Source organism: Diabrotica undecimpunctata, chromosome 4, assembly GCF_040954645.1.
Source record: "Diabrotica undecimpunctata isolate CICGRU chromosome 4, icDiaUnde3, whole genome shotgun sequence".
In the NCBI taxonomy this organism is placed as follows: Eukaryota; Metazoa; Arthropoda; class Insecta; order Coleoptera; family Chrysomelidae; genus Diabrotica; species Diabrotica undecimpunctata.
In genome coordinates this window covers 135122547-135140712 of record NC_092806.1, presented here as the reverse complement: position 1 = coordinate 135140712, position 18166 = coordinate 135122547, and the positions used below count along the sequence as shown (strand labels likewise).

Genomic DNA, 18166 nt, shown 5'->3' with positions numbered 1-18166 from the left:
AAGTCTTCTTCTCCAAGACATCATGGATTCATCTAAAGAAAGGGGTTTACCTGGAGTTTAAATTTATTTCATTTTGCTATTGAAATGATCCACTACAGGACATATTTTGCGTAATCGATCTTGATTATTAATATCATTTGGTGAAAAATGAAGGCATCGCATAATTATTAAAAATATGTTTTTGGACATGTACTTCGAAAAATTAGTTTTGAACAACCTGTGTGTGGACCAGTAGTCCGAAAATCTTGGGAGCTGTATCATACCTAAAATAAATTAAAACATTGGTATTGCGTAACCATGAAATTTCAAAACTACCTGTTAACAAGGTCAGGTACCTGTTAACAATAATAATCCAATAAAAGTTTTCACTCTTCAATTTTAAACAACAGTAATATAACGAAAAATGTCAACAACGTTATTTAAAACAATAACGCTACTTAAACACAAAAAACTAACATTTGTCTGTTTACATTATGACTTAATGCACACAAGTGCGGCAGTTAGGGTGCCAGAAGCCAACAGCCAACTGACATGATATTGTTCTCCGAGCCTTTGCTGTCAGCAACCAGCATTACAAATGTTTAGTATGATGTTCATTTAACATGTCTACGAAATTTTATTCTATTCGGAATATTGCCGGCGTTACATTGATCGCATATATTTATGTGGCAACTCTTCTTATGGTGCATATCCGTTACGGATGTTGGACACTAACATGGCTATTCTGACTTTGTTGACTGCTGCCCTGAAAAGTCCGGTAGTGGTTAAGTTAAGTTAAACCATTTTCGCAGGCAACTCTACAAAACCTTAAAATACACCCATGGGTGTAGTTGACAATAAACATGTTAAGACAATAAAAGATAAAAACTTTGTCTTCATTACCGACGATAATGAAGAAATTATGAACAACGCAGACTGTCCGGAACATAGCGTTTCAGACACTTAACGTTTCCGTTGAGTATATTCGAAAACAATATTTTACTGATGCCGACGGCTACGTAACGAGTCGTAACCGGTTGGTAAGGATAATGTGAATTAGATGTCCGTCGTTTTCCCCTTGTTTATTTAGGTATTTATTTGATTTTGATACAGAGTATGTATTTAAAAAAATAATTTTGGAGGCTATTTTGTCATTTATGCATGTGTTTTTATTGCTTTGTGACAATTAATCACGGAAGTGTTAAACAATTAGGATTTTTGTACGGAAGGTATACCTCTTCTTTTTAAAAATACTTTTTGGTTTGATATGTATGGCACCGTCAAATGTAGTATTTTGTTTTTTAACTGAAGGTGAAATTAAATTTAAAACATATTTAAACTGAATCCTATTCATTCTAAAATATCCACAATATTTTTCATTGTCATCAATTAATTCTCGGTATAAAGTCCAGTATTCACATTCCTTCTTCCTTTCTCTTAGCATTGGATATACTTCAAAACTTCTTTTTAACACAGTTTTTCATTCTTCATCGTTAAGTAGAAGAGTAATTGCACATAATTTTTGTCGAAAAAAGCGAGATCATATCTTCACCGAACCAAACTGAAACGTTCTATGTATGAAAATGTGAACGCGCAGCCCAATTGCTGGAGTGGAAACGCTACGTGCCGGAAACTATACGTGCACGATAATATGCCGCGACCTTTAATGCACACAAGTCAGGCAGTTAGGGCACCGAACAACGTTGTTCGGTGTTTAGGGTGCCAGGCCAGAAGTCAACTGACATGATATCGTTCTCTGAGCCTTTGCTGTCAGCAACCAGCATTACAAATGTTTAGTATAATGTTCATTTAACATGTCTACGAAATTTTATTCTATTCGGAATATTGCCGGCGTTACATTGATCGCATATGTTTATGTGGCAACTCTTCTTATGGTGCATATCCGTTACGCATGTTGGACACTAACATGGCTATTCTGACTTTGTTGATTGCTGCCCTGAAAAGTCCGGTAGTGGTTAAGTTAAGTTAAACCATTTTCGCAGGCAACTCTATAAAACCTTAAAATACACCCATGGGTGTAGTTGGCAATAAACATGTTAAGACAATAAAAGATAAAAACTTTGTCTTCATTACCGACGATATTGAAGAAATTATCGTATTTTCGTGTCTAACAAATGTTACCCGTCTTTGCAAAAGTAGCAAATTATATATCAATAGTATATCCAGCTACTTTCTAGATAATTTCTTGCAGTTATTCACACTGCATATATTGGAAATGCATATTATATTCAACTTGCTTTTTGTTTACTACCAAACAAAAAGAAATGTTCTTACAAAAATGCTTTTTGGCTTCATCAGAGCGAACTCCGATTTATATTTCCCCTAAAAAATTCAATTTAGAATTATTTAAATAAATTAAAGAAGAAATTTAACTAGGCGGGAATTCAATAAAAGCCTTGTATAAAAAAATTAATTACAACATTGTGGAAACTTCAATAAAACCGCGAATTTTATCTGCAGCTGAAGAAGTTATTTATGCGTAAATATGAGTTTTTCAGTGTTTAAATAATGATCCCGTTATTCGAAACACATAATTTTTGACTATGAATTATTTGGGCTAAAATGATAAAATTAATGTCAAGGATTCATAAGGATATAAAAAAGAAAAGTGTCGTTTTACCAGTATTATTTATTTGTTAAGAAAAACTAAACTCTCAATAAAAATGTTATTTAACATTTATTACTTTTAATCATTTTTGGATGAGTTTTTGTCACATGATCTTTACAAACGTCTGGTTTATTATCTTTTAGTAACTTGCAAACAGTAGATGTAAGATCTATCGTAGCTTGATCTTCGATATCTGCATCATAGACGCCATTAAATCTTATATTTGGTACCCAAGGTAACCTAGGATTAAGCTTTGCTTGTCTGTCCTCATACGATAATAAAAGTTCAGTTCCACGGTCACCGTGATAACAATCACTAACGTTATCCCAGGAAATGCTGCTTGGCAACAACTGCAAATAATTAAATTAATAAAATAATATCAAAGCTATACTAGAGTTGATGATTGTAATAAAAGTTGAATGGATGAGTTTTAGTTTACTAAGAAGTGGCCAATAATATTTAGGCTTTATGTAAACTAAAGTGATATTTTGACATTTTTTGTGAATTAAACGAATTTCAAATCGTTATAATTGATTATTCTTTTTAAGAAATTTTATTATTAATAATTTTCCGTGCAACTTTCACAAAAAATATGATGAAATGAGGTTTTTCATGAGGCCTCTTAGTAACTTTCCGTTTATAATGTTCAGCACTTATAGTCATAAATATGAACTTATTCATATTCAGTTCTAATTACAATAAAATATAAAATTAACCTCGTTAATATATTTTAATTGGCAATACTTCACTTCTACTTATACATATCCCGAAATAAACTTTTAGCAAACTCAGCTAATGAAACTATACTTACTTTTTTGGCCAGTTCTAATTCTTGTTGCTCGTTGCGATCGCGTTCGTCAGTGGCAGATAAATGTTTATATATGAAAGTAACGAAATCTAATTAAGATGGATTTTGATCAAGAACACAAGCGTGGATTCTGTTAATATAACATTCTTCGTCACCATGCTGGCAATCAAATGTCACTTTTCCATCAGCGCTACGTGAAGATTGCTACAAATGAGAAAGACAGTTTAGTAAAATATGCAAATTGATTTGAGAATTGTGTTGTGCATAAGTAGTATTCAATATTATCTCGGCGAATACGACATTTAGAAAAAATAGTGGAAAAAATTCAACTCTTCTTCTTCCTTCTTGTATGTAGGCTTTAAAACCCGTTTCTTCTTCAATATTAGCCTCCTAAATTGTTTAAATTATCGCACCATCTATTTCTTGGTCTGCCAATTTGGTGACTTATCTCGTGCTATTCGTACTATTCTATCCTCTGCCATTCTACTAATATGTTCGTTCCATTCCTGTTTCTGTTTTGTCACCCATCCATTTTTGTCTTCTATATTGCATCCTCTTTTTATGTTTTCGCTTTTCTCCCTATCCAACAGACTTTTCCCTGATATTCGTCTGAGTATTTTCATCTCTGTTGTTTCCAGTAGTGGTCTCGTTTTAGATGTGTCAGGTCTTGTCTCCGCCGTGTATGTTAATATAGGTCTAATTGCTGCTTTATAGATTCTTGTTTTTGTGTCTTGTCTTAGGTGTTTGTTCTTCCAGATTGTATCATTAAGAGATCCCGCCGCTTTACTTGCTTTTAAGCTTTGCTGTCGTACTTCTTCTCCAACATCTCCGTAACTAGTTATATCTATTCCCAGATATGTAACCTTGCTTCCTGCTTTATTATTTTCCCATCAATTTCGATTTTACATTTTTACATCGTAGTGAGTATTTGGATGTTGTCAAACATTTGGTTTTTTCTGCTGATATTATCATATTGTATTTCTTGGCTGTTGTATTGAAGATGTGTGTTAATCTTTGGAGCTCGTCTTCTGTCTCGGCGATTAATGCTGCGTCGTCTGCATAACATAATATTTGGATATCTTTGTTCCCCATTCTGTAACCATAACCTTTATGTACTGCTTGTATTATTTCGTCAATTTTTATATTAAAGAGAAGTGGGCTTAACGAGTCACCCTGTCTGACTCGGCTTTGTACAAATATACACTATTTCAGTTTTTCATTTATCTTTGCCTGTATTCGATTATGGAAGTAGATGTTTTCGATGGTTTGTATAATATTGATCATCTTCAAATTGGATGCGACCGAAAGCCTTTGTCACGTCTATAAAACATAGATATGCTTGTTTATTGTACTCGATTGCCTGTTCTGTGATTTGTCTTAGCACAAATACGGCGTCAACGCAGGATCTTCCGAATCTGAATCTTTGTTGTTTATCTGATAAAGTTGTTATTTTATTGATTTTGTTGGTTAGGACTTTTGTGGTAAGCTAAAGTGCGGTGTTCAGTAGATTTATACCTTTATAATTGTTGGTGCCTTCTTTATCTCCTTTCTTGAACATTGGTATCATTATACTGTTTCTCCATGTGTCTTGTATCTTGCAGTGCAATATTACTGTTTGTATGAGTTTTGTCATCTCAAGGGTTATTCTTTCTCCTCCGTGTTTTAGAAGCTCGTTTGTTATTCGTCTGGTCCTGGTGACTTTTTATTTTTGAGTGAATTTATGGCCTCTATGGCTTATCTCTACTTCCTGAAAATTGATTTCTATTTCGTGTCTTAATTCAGACGTTCAACTCGATAAACAGAAAACAATTTAATAATTAAAAAATGTAGAAACTGAGTTTATGTATAACTTTTTAAATGAATTACGTTACAAAAATAATAGCTCATCAAAATATCTTATTCAAAACAACACGTATTGAGCTGAGCTAGTTAAAAAAATATTTATACATGGAAAACTCATAAGCAACATCAAACTCTTCGACAGTTTTGAATCGTTACAAAATTTTGTGAACCACTCCATTGATTATTGCACTAAATTTGCACTGGAAATAAATCCTCCTCCTAAGTGCCTTCTCTGTTGAGGTTGGCGATCAATATTGCAAATTTCTCTCTGTTCTGGGCTTGATGAATTAATTCATTTCCTTTTGTGTGGGTCCAATCTCTGATCTTTCGTAGCCAAGATTTTTTCTTTCGTCCTATGCCCCTTTTACCTTCAATATTGCCTTCTAATATTACCTGGAGCTACTCAAATTCCCTATGGTGTATTATGTGTCCTAGATATGACGTCTTTCTAATTTTGATAGTTGGAAATAAATAAAAGAACTAAATTTATAATTTAATGATAATTAAATAAAGATAACCCTTATGATAGACCAAACCCAAATATAGATCATGAATTGGTTGGTCATTCGAGTCCATTTCAAACTGAGTTGTAGAATTAAATTACAGATTTACTCGCAATCTATTTATTTAGCTAGCGACGACCTCTTTCGACAACTACAGTTTTCTGGTCATCATCAGGTCACGTCAATAGATTGCGTACAAATATTGATGTGTACAAATTTCTGGGAACAATCTGGGAGTTTTAAGATGTTAAGTATTTTCCACATTGAGATACGGAACGAAAAGTTGAACACATAAGAAAGAACCCATAAAGAAAATTGAATCGTTCGCAATTTCGTGTTATAAAAGGATATTGAAAACACAACAGGTTCAAAGAGTCATCAATATCGAAGAACTGAGATGTCTAAAGAAAGAATTAGAAATCATAAGAACTATTTTTAAGAAATGCTTGTTAGTTATTAATAAAAAACTGCTTGGAATGAACCGAAAGATAAAACCTTTCCAAACACAAAATGAAGATGAAAAAAAGCTCGATGTCAGACATAATTTAAACTCTTAAAAGTAGGGATATAAGATATGGTATAGACAATAAATATGAGCCGTTAAAAACAGATGGACAAGATCATCACAGAAATAAGAAAGTGATGTCATAACAGCTGGATTCTTATAGATAATAAAAAAGTTCAGTGTGAGGATAGATATAAAAATGTGAAAAGATAAAAACTAATATTAATCAAATACGACACAAAAAATACTACATGCAATATGTCAATAAAAACGTCAAAATACTATAGTATGCAATATCTCATAGACGAACATGGAAATCCCTATTTTTCTTCTTAGCGAACTACTGACGGTATTATTAAAAATCCAATATAGCTCTATCTGTGTCACTTACATAGAATGCTCCTAAAATCTTTCTCTTTTTATACGTGCCATATGACAATGGCATAAGATTATCCCGTTGAATAACTTCCGTTGTGGGTGGTGGAGGTTGTATTACGCACACAGTTGCTAGATTTTATTTAATTTATGAAGATAAAAAGAAAACCACAAAAATTAACAGGCATTAAGACGATTTAAAGATAAAAAAATATGTTTCTGCATAAAAATAAGATAGTGCCATAGCTCTTTGGCACTACCTCATGGGTCACCACTGATTTAAAGCTGGAAAAATCCTATATTATAAGCTCATTATTATCTACTCTTTAAACAAATGCTTTCACTTACACTCCATCCAAAGGGAACCAGGTCCAATTTTAAGCTATCTGCCAATTTCTCGTATGAAGGATATAGCTGTGTTAGGATAAATTCATGACAACCAGGGCATAAACCTTCATAAAACAGGGTAAGAGTCAGATCAGCCTCCTGAAACAATAATTTAAATGAAATGGGTGATACAAATACGCAACAAAGCAAATTTGTAGATAATTGTAAAAAAGAACCTATTACATAGATTAGGTTGAGTTAGGTATAAATTAAATTTTATTTAAATCTCCCAAAATCAAATAATTTTTTTTTAAGAGAATCAAAACATAATCATCTAATAAAGTATAAACTGCATTAAAGGAAACCAGATGAAACACTACAAGAATCTCATGGCATTTTGAGCAACACTGCATTTTAAACAAATTAATTTCAGTTAAAAGTTTATTTATATCATATTAAATAATGAGATTGTGTATTATATAGTACCTAAAATACAGGGTTTTCTATTTAAAATTACTGAGAAAATAATATACTTGCATTTTGACTCAACCTATATTCGATATAAAGAAAATTAGCAATATCAATCATTTATGAAAATTTTGACAATCAACAAAAAAATGTGATGGTAATAGATTATTGTCTTTGTGCTTCTTTTTACCCCTATTCAGGGAGTTGAATTTATTACTATTTTCATATAAAATTGGTTATGAATTTGTATAACATAATGGAACTTTATATTGTTGTAATAGAGAAGTGAAAGAGATTTCTAATATAAAATACAGGGTGTTCCATTAAAAAAAAAACAAAATAAGTTTGGTCTGCCACTAGTTATCAAACACCCTGTAACATTCTAATTAATTTTGTAATATGAGTCTCAAATTACCCTCAAATTTCCCAAAGCGATAAATGCTTACCTGAAATGCACGTCAACCAAAACAACAAGAGCCATATCATAATTACAAGACAATCAGAAACGAAACGTAATGCACATGTAAGAAAAATAAAAAATGATCACTGGTAACGCTTTTCGAAAGAAATGGAACATGATTTTTTTGGTCTGCCAAAGGAAATATGGCGCTTTATAAAAAGTGAAAGAATGGAGGTAAAGGGAGTAATAGAACCAAAGCAGACAGAACAACTAACAACATTAATTAATACAATTATAAAACACAATAAAATACCGAAAGAATCTAGAATGAGCGAACTAATTCTACTATTCAAAAAAGGAGATAAAAATCAACCAGAAAACCACAGAGGTATAAACTTGTTAAATACTACTTCAAAGCTCATGTACAGATGCTATATTCGTCATAAAGCTAGTTACTGAGAAAGCACTAGTAAAAATAACTTGATTTGCTCTTCGCGTGTGCCGCTGGTAAATAATCAAACTCCGTGCCAAAAGCTGACTTTATTTTGAATTACACAATACATGAATATATAAACGCTAATAAGTATTATATCCGCTTGCTCTGAATGCTGTATCACCGATCTCGATCCGTATTTGAATGCTGGGATCTTGGGGTGCTTTTAGGGACTCTTCCTGGGTTCAAATATGGTATAATTTCTGCATACGCATTTTAGAATCTCTCGACAATCAGCTAAGTGCAAATATCACGGTTCTGACATTTTACTGACAGCTATTTTACTGATTGACAAAGCATGGAAAACTGTAACACCCCTAACAATTCTCAACTGCTTCAAAAAATCCGATTTCTTAAAAGAAGATCAGGAAAATCTTCCAATACTTATGGATGATGAAGAACCAGCAATAGAACCATTAGTTGACTTCAGTGGTGTGAGTTTTTCTGACTTTGTTCAAGTGGATAAAGATGTTGCTGTCTCAGGTTCACTAACCAATGGCGAAATTTTATCTGCGACATATAGGAATGAAAAAAGTAACGATGAAGATAAGTACGATACATCAAAACCTTTGGCAGATGTGTCAGTTAAGGAAACAAGATCCTCATTCGATACCTTACAAACCTTCCGTCTACAAAACGAAAGTGACGAAGAAGCATTTTAGGCACTTTTTCTTAAAAAAAAATTATTGAGCAGTCTGAGCAGCAGCAATGTGCTTTGAAGCAAACCAGTTCTTTCGAAAAATTGATTAATTCACATTATGAATACATACATGTATGTACACCAATGTACCTCTAAACTTTTGTTTAGAGGTATATTCGTTATAGAATAGCAGTTAATAAATAATAATTGATCAACATTTAATAATTCGAAGTTTAATTTATTTTCTCTCACAAATTTCGAACCATTTGATATTTCAAACACTCAATAATTCGTAATATTTTAAGAGTCCCTCGAGTTTCGAATTACCGAGAGTCGACTATATATATATATATATATATATATATATATATATATATATATATATATATATATATATTGATATGATTGGTGTTTATAGAAAATAATTTATAAATTATATACTAGATAATATTAGATATTAAAGGTATTTGGTTATTTTAATAAGTTATATACTAGAAAATTTTATAAAAATTATTTATGTGAGGGCATTTTTAAGAAATTAGCATATAATAATTGTAAAAAGTTGTATTTTAATAATTATAATATTGTAGATATATTTAAGTGAGCCATGTGACTAGGCAACCAAAAATACTCTTTAAAGTGACAGATAGAAATTCATAATTAGGAAAATAAAGTGGGGTTAAAATAATAAGTTAGTTTAAAATGTTTAATTTATATATAGTTACTGATTTAAGTGTATATTCTGATCTGAAAAGCCTAAATGTCAACAAAATTATCAATAGAAAAGTAAAGAATTTTCCAGAATAGAGAATTTGACCTTTGTTTACGGTGGAACATTCTCGAAATAATGGTTATGTCTGTGGATCGAACATATACTTTTTCCAGAAAATTCAGACATGTATTTAATAGAACAAATGGAATATGATTTCTTACCAGATGATTCTGGAACATGGAAAAAGATATAAATACCCGGTGATTTGGATTCAAGATGTCCATTCAGTTAGTCAATCAGTTATGAGTTACAGTTACTATGATGGCCAGTTTTTTAGTATGAAAGTTAGTTAGAGTCAGTCAATCAGTTATAATTGTTCAATATAGTGAGTTAAATCAAGATTAAGAAACAGTATAAAGAAAATATTATTGAAGATTAAAAATTATGTTATGTATAAATGATAATTGGATAATGGAAGAAGTATTAATTGAATATTAAAATTAAATAATATATTTGGTGATTCGATATTGGTATATAGAAAAGAAGAATACATATAAATTCTGTTTGCTGGTTTGCTTGGTGGTTTATAAATGCTTAAGAAGAAATATATTTTAAATTGGTGGAAGCTGATAATTGGAAAAAGTAATTTCACAAAAACAAGGATAACCGAAGCAGGAAGACATTGAGGAGTGATTAGAATATATATAGTGGAAATCAGTTCATTTAGGCATTCAGTGATAGAAAGGTACAAAATTTAGTTAATATAATTTAGTTAGTGTCATAACAATGTCAATTTTGAAGATAGTTTGTTTAAATTTTACATTGTCTATAGAATTTAATTAGTTCATAAGAATTTCAATTTAAAGATAGTTTATTTTAAATTTACATTGGCTAGGTTAGATATATATGTGTGTTTCATAATAGATATAATAAAGATAATATAAAAAAGTACTTACAAACTAATTCTTTGAGAACCGCGATAAAAACCCTATATTATTAAAAAATACACATTGCTCATCATTAACAAACAATACATCATCACAATATATATATATATATATATATATATATATATATATATATATATATATATATATATATATAATAATAATAATAATATATAATGAAATCATAATACAAAGTCCAAAAGTATATTAAAAATATTGACTGATATTAATTTTTACCTGCACGCTCGACGACACGCACACTGTGGCTGCGAAGAACAATACCAATTTTGATAGAAACATCTTGGTTAATATTATCATTACTTCAGTAAGACTGCTTTTTATAGTATATTGAGTTGTCACTTCTTAGTATTAGATGCATATGATAAAGATCAGAATATCATCATTAAGATAATAGACACAAACACTTGAGTACATTAAGGACTATTGAAATGGAGAGTATTAAAATTTCAACGAAATCTTCTTCAACTTATTTTTATATTTTGAGATAATACTGAATATTGTAACGAAATAGCCCATCTCCGATACGTCATAATTCTTAGAATAATAAAAAATAAAAATAAAAATAAAAACGTTTATTGCCTAATAAAAATTTTACATGTCATTCATTTCATTCATTTTAGCCTTCATTCTTCTTTCTTCGGCGTCCCGCTCTTGCACCGCCAGCTTCTTGATATTTTGACCTCTCGGCATCCTGGACATCTTTGTGTGGATTTATCCTCGTCTTCTTCTGTAGGTACTAATTTAAGGCACCGTACCTACTTCCCTGCATGGCTGTTTTCCGGCAACCATCCGGCTAGACCCTGATCAGATGGTCGATCAGTCTATGAGTAGTTCTATGTATCCTCTGGATCCTGTTATTCTCGAGGATGCCCCTGGTCTTATGGAGTCTTCTTGTGGCCTGGTGGAAGAAATACCTGGTCCTTTTCTCGGCCACCTCCCTCAGTGGTGTGTACTGGAGCCTTTCTCTGATGGTTGCATTCGTGATTCTGTTGTCCCATGATGTTCCGTCGATGATCCGGTAGCATGATGTTTCCGTGGCTTCTAATCTTCTCCAGTGTGTCTCTGCTATGGAATTTTGATTGTTTAAAACACTTTGTTTGAATCATATAACACCAATAGGATTTAAAAAATAAAAGATTACTACTAACAAACACTTTATTAAAAAATAATTACAATTTAGTTCTATGGTATAAAACAGTTCATTTCAAAGGCAGTGCATAGTCGTGTATTACATTTCTGACACATAAAGGCAGTTTGTTCCTTAGGACACAAACAACACTGACCTTTGGTTGTTGTTAAGGAAAAATGATCAATGTTATCTATCCTAGTATCGTCGGTCGGCCTAGTAACTACCGAACTTCGGATTTGTTGATTAGAAAATGACCAAGCAGCTGCGCGACCCGGTCTTGCTTTATTTGATTTTAGCAGGATTTGAATAATGTCATTGCGGAACGTTTTCAATATAACGATTTTTTTAATGTTCAGTGCATTGCAGTGTCTTCTATAAAGCAGCCTACCATTATTTACACTTATATCTAGGATTTGGGCTAGCAACTTTAGGTACCATCGATGTGATTGTGGGCCAGTTCGATATAAAGACAAAAGCATGTTAGCAAGGTCTACGTCTCCTATATGCTTATTATACTCTAAAACTACCTGGGGACATGGTATGTTAATTTTTTTTGTTCCTTACAGTATCTTTAAACATGAAATATTGTTATGGTATCAGGAAATGATGAAACTAAACTGACACATTTATTATCTGCCCGTTGGGTAATATTAATTTTCATTTCGTTGTCGCTAACTCTTTCGAAGCTACCTCTTCCTCTTTTAAGTAATACCTTGCCAGAAAACATAATAGAATTTCTCATTCTATTGTTTTGAATTGTCCGTAGGCTAAATATGCCTAACTCACTTCTTACATTTATTATTTCTCAACACGTAATTGGCTAAATAGCCAAGTGCTAAAGCCACAAAAAAAACTCACTTCTTACATATGTAACTAATTCAAGTGAAGTAAACCAATTATCAAAATATAAAATTTTACATGGTTTCTCATGAATACTTATAAGGCTACTACCACTTTCTGCACTATTCCAAAGTATCTTTCCTCGTAATTTGTAAAATTGTGATTAAAAAAGGTATTATCACCATGATAAAGAAAAAAATCGTATACGATACCGGTCACTTCACATCTAAAAAATATTATTAAATAAAAAAAAATCTAAAAAATAATTTAAACCCCTATTTTTTCGACCTGCTTTTTATATATTGTCGTCTAGTTCCTGCTCGTGTTCCCTTATATGGAACCATCATTTCATCTATCGAAAAACGCTGTTCTTCTGGAATTGCTCAGCAGTTTTGGCATATATGTTTCAACAATGGACGGACTTTAAAGTACCTGTCGGTTCCATTATCATCTTCATTGTTTGCGAAATTAATGTTTCTTTTGAGCCTGATAACGTTTTAGGAACATCAAATCAGCTAGTTGATCATAATGGAATAATTGAGACAAAAAATCGCAATAGGAAGACATGTATCTCGATCAACAGCTCAATGCCAACGAAAGATTTTATTTCTTTAATATCAGTGGCTACGGATTTACCTGTCATCTGGGTTGAATACAGATTTGTATTTTCTGATTTGAACATTCATTCTTCACAGAATGAATGTTCGTTTTTGGGTGATGTTGCCGGACTGCATCTTCATTCTCTTGGCGGAAATGTTCGTCGATTGGATCAAGCATGCCTTCATAACGAGATTCAACGAACTCAACCTAGACGTGTACAGGGATTACACCACCAGTTTGGCGTATGACGTTGCACAAACTAGACAAAAACACGCCTTTTCTGATCATTGCGACCTAGTCGCCAGACGCATGGGATTTATACCGTTGCCGTTAGGCGTCGTTATAATTCGCGTGTTGTTTCATTGCGTTAATATAAAAGATTTAGCTTCTATTGTTATTTTATTTTTTGTATTTTTGTTTTTGACTTCTTTGAAGGTTTTAAATAGTTTATTAATATTAGCAAGGGCGTGTTATTGGATTAGTCAGCACAAGATGGATAAGAGCCTTAATTCTCCTAATAATAATAGGTAAGTTAATAACACAAGAATAGGAAGTTGTAGGAACATTTAATTTTAATAGTCATCATCATCATCATCATCCAGTCCTTTGCGTCCACTGCTGGACATAGGCCTCTCTTATTTTTGTCCATTGTGCTCTATCTTAAGCACTTTTCATCCAATTTCTTGAAATTTTCTTGAGATCGTCAGTCTAACGAGTAGGGGGTCCCTACTTCTTTTATCTAACCTCAGCCTCCACTCAAGCAATCTCTTCGTCCACCTTTCATCACTGATTCGGGCGACGTGTCTGGCCAAGTTCGGTTTTACTGTGGCAATTCGGGAAATTACATCGGTAACTCTTGTTCTTCGTCTTACGTTTTCATTTCTAACTCGGTCACGAAGCGATATACTCAGCATTGACCTTTTCCTATAAGCTATTTGCAGCGTTTTTGAAGTTTTAGCTGTCAATGTCAAAGTTTCGGCACCATAGGTCATCACAGGCAACACACATTGGTCAAATGTTTTACTTTTTAGAGAAATTGGCATATCACTTTTAAAGATATCTTTGAGTTTTCCATAGGCTACCCATGCTAGGTTTAGTCTTCTTCGTAGTTCGCATGTTTGGTTGTCTCTTGTGATCTTTATTTCTTGTCCAAGGTTTATGTATTTTTACACCAGCTCTATTTCGTTGTCTCCAATATTGATATTTCCGCTAGTTACTAGGTTTGTCATGAATTTTGTTTTGGAGGTGTTTATTTTAAGACCCACACTGGCACACGCTAACTGAAGTTCATGTACCATTTGTACATATCTCCTTGAGGTTGACCGGGTACAAAACTATGTCGTCTGCCAATTTCAAATTTGTTAGTCTTCTACCGTCAATGTTTAGAAGGTTAGTTCCCTGTCAAATTTTTTACAAGCATATTCTAGTACTGCGGTAAACAGTTTGGGCGATAAGGTATCACCCTGTCGGACTCCTCTGCCGATTGGGATATGATCCGTGTTTTTATGTAGTTTCACCGACATAGTTGCGTTCTTGTATGTATTGTAAATTAACCTTGTATATCGGTAGTCAATGCGGCATGCTTGTAGTTCTTTCAGGATTTTGTCAAATTCTACCGTGTCAAAGGCTTTATGGAAATCTACAAAAGCCAGAACGATTGGTCGATTGTATTCTACAGTCCTTTCTATTACCGTTTTAATGCTCTGTAGATGATCATTTGTTCCAAATCCCAAGGAATTATTGTCGTCACCTACGTGGTAAAAACTACGTCCTGATTTTAGTTTAATTAAGTGTTCGGCCACGTCTTCTGACTTCGCTGAGGCCGACTATGTCCCACTTTATGTTTCTTATTTCGCACCCAAGTTAAGTAAGTCTTTCATCGGATAGCAGGGAAAGTGCATTATATGTTCCTTTATAAAGTGTCTTCTTATTCGGGTAACTTTTTTATGTCTTTGTCAATTTGCCCTCCCCCCCAGAATCCATGGGACAGACTGATAATTTATCAGTGCAAGATTCTGGAAAAAATTTCCTACTTACGTGTGGTATTTGCGTGTTTTCAGCTGACATTTTCGTCAGGGGTATTTAGCCTAACCATGCTGGCTAGATGTGTTTGTGAGTGTTTGTTTCAACCGCCCATTCTGGGTCCGACGCTGTTTGCGGCCACCCACTCTGGATCAGACGCCGCGGGTTGTTGTCTTATACTATACCTTAAATCAATGGTTGCCAACTCCGCCATCTTCGCCGTACCGAAAGCATTTCTTCATCGCCTTAATTTTAAAAGTACTTTTCGTCTTTTAGGGCCTATGCGTTTCGGATGTTGGCGAGCATCATGACGATCTATATTTTGCAGATTGCTGCTTTGAAAAGATTTGTCGTTGTTGTGTTGAACTGCCTACGTGGATTCTTCAGCCAGGAAATCCTTTGTCTTCCTGGACCTCGTTTTCCTTCTACTTATCCTTGCAATATTTGTTGCAGCAATCCATATCTTTCGCTGTGTCTCATGATGTGACCGAGGTATTCTATTTTGGCTGTTTTTATTGTAGTTAACAGCTCTTTTTCTTTTTGTATTCTTTAAAACAGAAAATACGGGGAATCATAATTTACGACATGATAGACTTCATGGTAATATGTTTCTCCATTCCTGTCGAATCTTGAACTACGATGTCCATGATTATTAACATTTTTTAGTTGAGGTGTTGCTATCATGTTGATTTTTCTTGGGACTCATGGGCATATTTAATACAGTATTTTTCATTACCTTCTGTATCCTTATTCCATTCACCATTTATTTGGTTTATCCTTTGGAATTTATTTCTCAACACCGCTAACAAGAGAGCCAACTTATCCGCCCGAAGCTGTTGGTCAATAAGTGGGGAACTGATTATACCGGCAATCACTCGGTCCATATCTGCGTTGGCGGTCCAATTGGATGTCATGTGGATCTACTATGTGCATCTTTGGATCTTAATTTTATCTATTATGACCTTTTGGCATTTATTTATACCCCCAGAGCTCTAGAAAACAATGTACTATTCAAAAACTATTTATGTTATATCATTCCCTTAATATTGGTACCATGAGAATATTTTCTCGTTGTTTTACTCCTTTTTTTGTAGATAATATACCATGACGAATAAAAAATAATATTTATTTTAAATTTATGGACTTTCTAACAAAAAAAGTAATAACATCGTACTGTGTATATTTAAAAAATATTTAAAGTAATATAAAATTTTGTACGTAGGATTAATTTTTAAATTCAATAAATTTTTTTTAGATGTAATAGTCCTCTAGTCACCAGAAGTCGGACTGATACAGCTACTAGTCCATTACATCCTATCGTGGACCAACCTACCCTTCGACCAACTATGCTTTTTCAAGAGATTGACGATAAAAAGGACGAGAAACGTGATGCACCACCAATTCCGAAAGATTTGGGTAAATATAATTAATACATCAGAAATATTTTTACTTTTGCATGTATGCGCGTGGTTCATGCAAAATTAATTTCTTCTCTTTTTATGTCCAATTTTGAAAGGAAGTCTCAGGAAGTTTTTTAAAAATCGATTTTGGTTTGACCTACTTATCTCAGTTTTAGATCTTTTTCTTCGATTGTCTATTTCCGTTGCTTCAGTCTTGTTTTCTAATTCACCAGCACCAGTAAATACACCAAAACATACGAGAATACATGCGTCTCGTGGTCATGATTGGGATTGGAGAGCTCAGTAGTGGCACCATAAGATAGGCCAATTGTGCGGCTGTTTGGTGATTTTTGGAATGAGAATGTTGTGAATGTGCATGTGTGTATAATGTGTGTTAAGCGTGTGTATGGGTGTATGTTATGTTCAATCAACGAATCTACAGTTAATGACATAGCTGCAGATTCTGTCTTAGGATTCTGTTATGTGCTAATTAGGTCAGTGTTTGTTTGGTTGTACTTTGTTTATACCTGTTTTATGTTCCTAGTTATCCATAGGACGTTCCCTATTAACCCAGGATGAGAATTTCCCCACCTAGTCTGTCCTTAGTGAGTTCTACTCAATTTAGAGCTCCTACACAGTCTCAAACTGGCACGACTTATACCTTTTCACGCATTCACAATTTTAATAAGCATACATTTTTTAGGACCCGCTGCTATCTTTGCCAACAGCAACGTGGATTTAAAGAACGCAACTCTAAACGAAGAACTTCTTAAAGTGGAAGGTGATGACATTAAAATCGAAACACTCACTGAGGATGTTACCAGAAGTGTTCCGAATATAAAATCCGAATTGCCCGAAGACGATATTCCACAAGATAGTATTACAGAAGACACTTTCAAGAGATAAGAGTCTGAACCTAATTTAAACAAAATCGAGAATGAAAATTGAGATTATTTATGGGAGTTTATCTTTGTACCAAAGTAAAGTTGTTGATTTTTAATAATTTTCGTTTAATTTTATACCTACTACCTTTACGACAGCTGGAATATATGGTATGTGTTAGAATGTCGGCATTTAGCGTATGCGTACTGTGTATTCTTTTTAAAATGCCTTTACCAAATGAGAATCTCACCTACTGTGAAGTACGGATTGGTATTTGTTTTGTTATTTTTAAAGACATGAAATCTACTGAAGTTATGATTTGCTACTAAACTTTCATCAAGTAACGGTCGAATCTATTACTGATTCCATAATTATATGCCTTTTGTTTATTTCACACAACCTCTCTCTTGATATAAAAGTAAGATTGCTGCGATGCTTCGTCTTCTCTATCCTTTTTTATGGTGTTGAATCGTGGACCTTGAACGAAGATATGTGCAGAAAACTGGAAGCATTTGAGATGTGGCTATATCGGAGAGTGCTTAAGATCCCGTGGACTGACCAAGTCACAAATGAGGAGGTCCCCAGAAGAATGAATAAGAATCGAGAAGTACTGACCACCATCAAATCTCGAAAGTTACAGTTCT

General features: G+C 33.2%; 2 protein-coding genes across 2 annotated transcripts; one reads left to right on the top strand and one right to left on the bottom strand.

Moving 5' to 3' along the window:
- Positions 1–2611: 2611 nt before the first annotated feature.
- LOC140440081 (gamma-interferon-inducible lysosomal thiol reductase-like) lies at positions 2612–11012 on the bottom strand. The gene is made up of 4 exons (XM_072530350.1): positions 10866–11012; positions 6990–7127; positions 3420–3620; positions 2612–2958 (listed from the first exon to the last, which is right to left on the bottom strand). Exons 1-3 carry the CDS (start codon positions 10944–10946, stop codon positions 3510–3512), a joined length of 330 nt encoding a protein of 109 aa, XP_072386451.1. The 5' UTR covers positions 10947–11012; the 3' UTR covers positions 2612–2958; positions 3420–3509.
- Positions 11013–13329: 2317 nt separating this feature from the next.
- On the top strand, positions 13330–17633 carry LOC140438429 (protein TAPT1 homolog). The gene is made up of 3 exons (XM_072528111.1): positions 13330–13745; positions 16496–16656; positions 17344–17633. The coding sequence occupies exons 1-3, from the start codon at positions 13336–13338 to the stop codon at positions 17544–17546; spliced, it is 774 nt and encodes a 257-aa protein (XP_072384212.1). The 5' UTR covers positions 13330–13335; the 3' UTR covers positions 17547–17633.
- Positions 17634–18166: the final 533 nt, after the last annotated feature.

Excerpts from the sequence above, each read along its gene's own strand:
- LOC140440081 (XM_072530350.1), bottom strand. The coding sequence starts at position 10,946 with ATGATAATATTAACCAAGATGTTTCTATCAAAATTGGTATTGTTCTTC. Across the intron at positions 7,128-10,865 it reads GCGTGTCGTCGAGCGTGCAG|GAGGCTGATCTGACTCTTAC; the intron begins GTAAAAATTAAT and ends TTATTGTTTCAG. Across the intron at positions 3,621-6,989 it reads TGGTTCCCTTTGGATGGAGT|CAATCTTCACGTAGCGCTGA; the intron begins GTAAGTGAAAGC and ends TCTCATTTGTAG.
- LOC140438429 (XM_072528111.1), top strand. The coding sequence starts at position 13,336 with ATGTTGCCGGACTGCATCTTCATTCTCTTGGCGGAAATGTTCGTCGAT. Across the intron at positions 13,746-16,495 it reads AATTCTCCTAATAATAATAG|ATGTAATAGTCCTCTAGTCA; the intron begins GTAAGTTAATAA and ends AATTTTTTTTAG. Across the intron at positions 16,657-17,343 it reads ACCAATTCCGAAAGATTTGG|GACCCGCTGCTATCTTTGCC; the intron begins GTAAATATAATT and ends TACATTTTTTAG.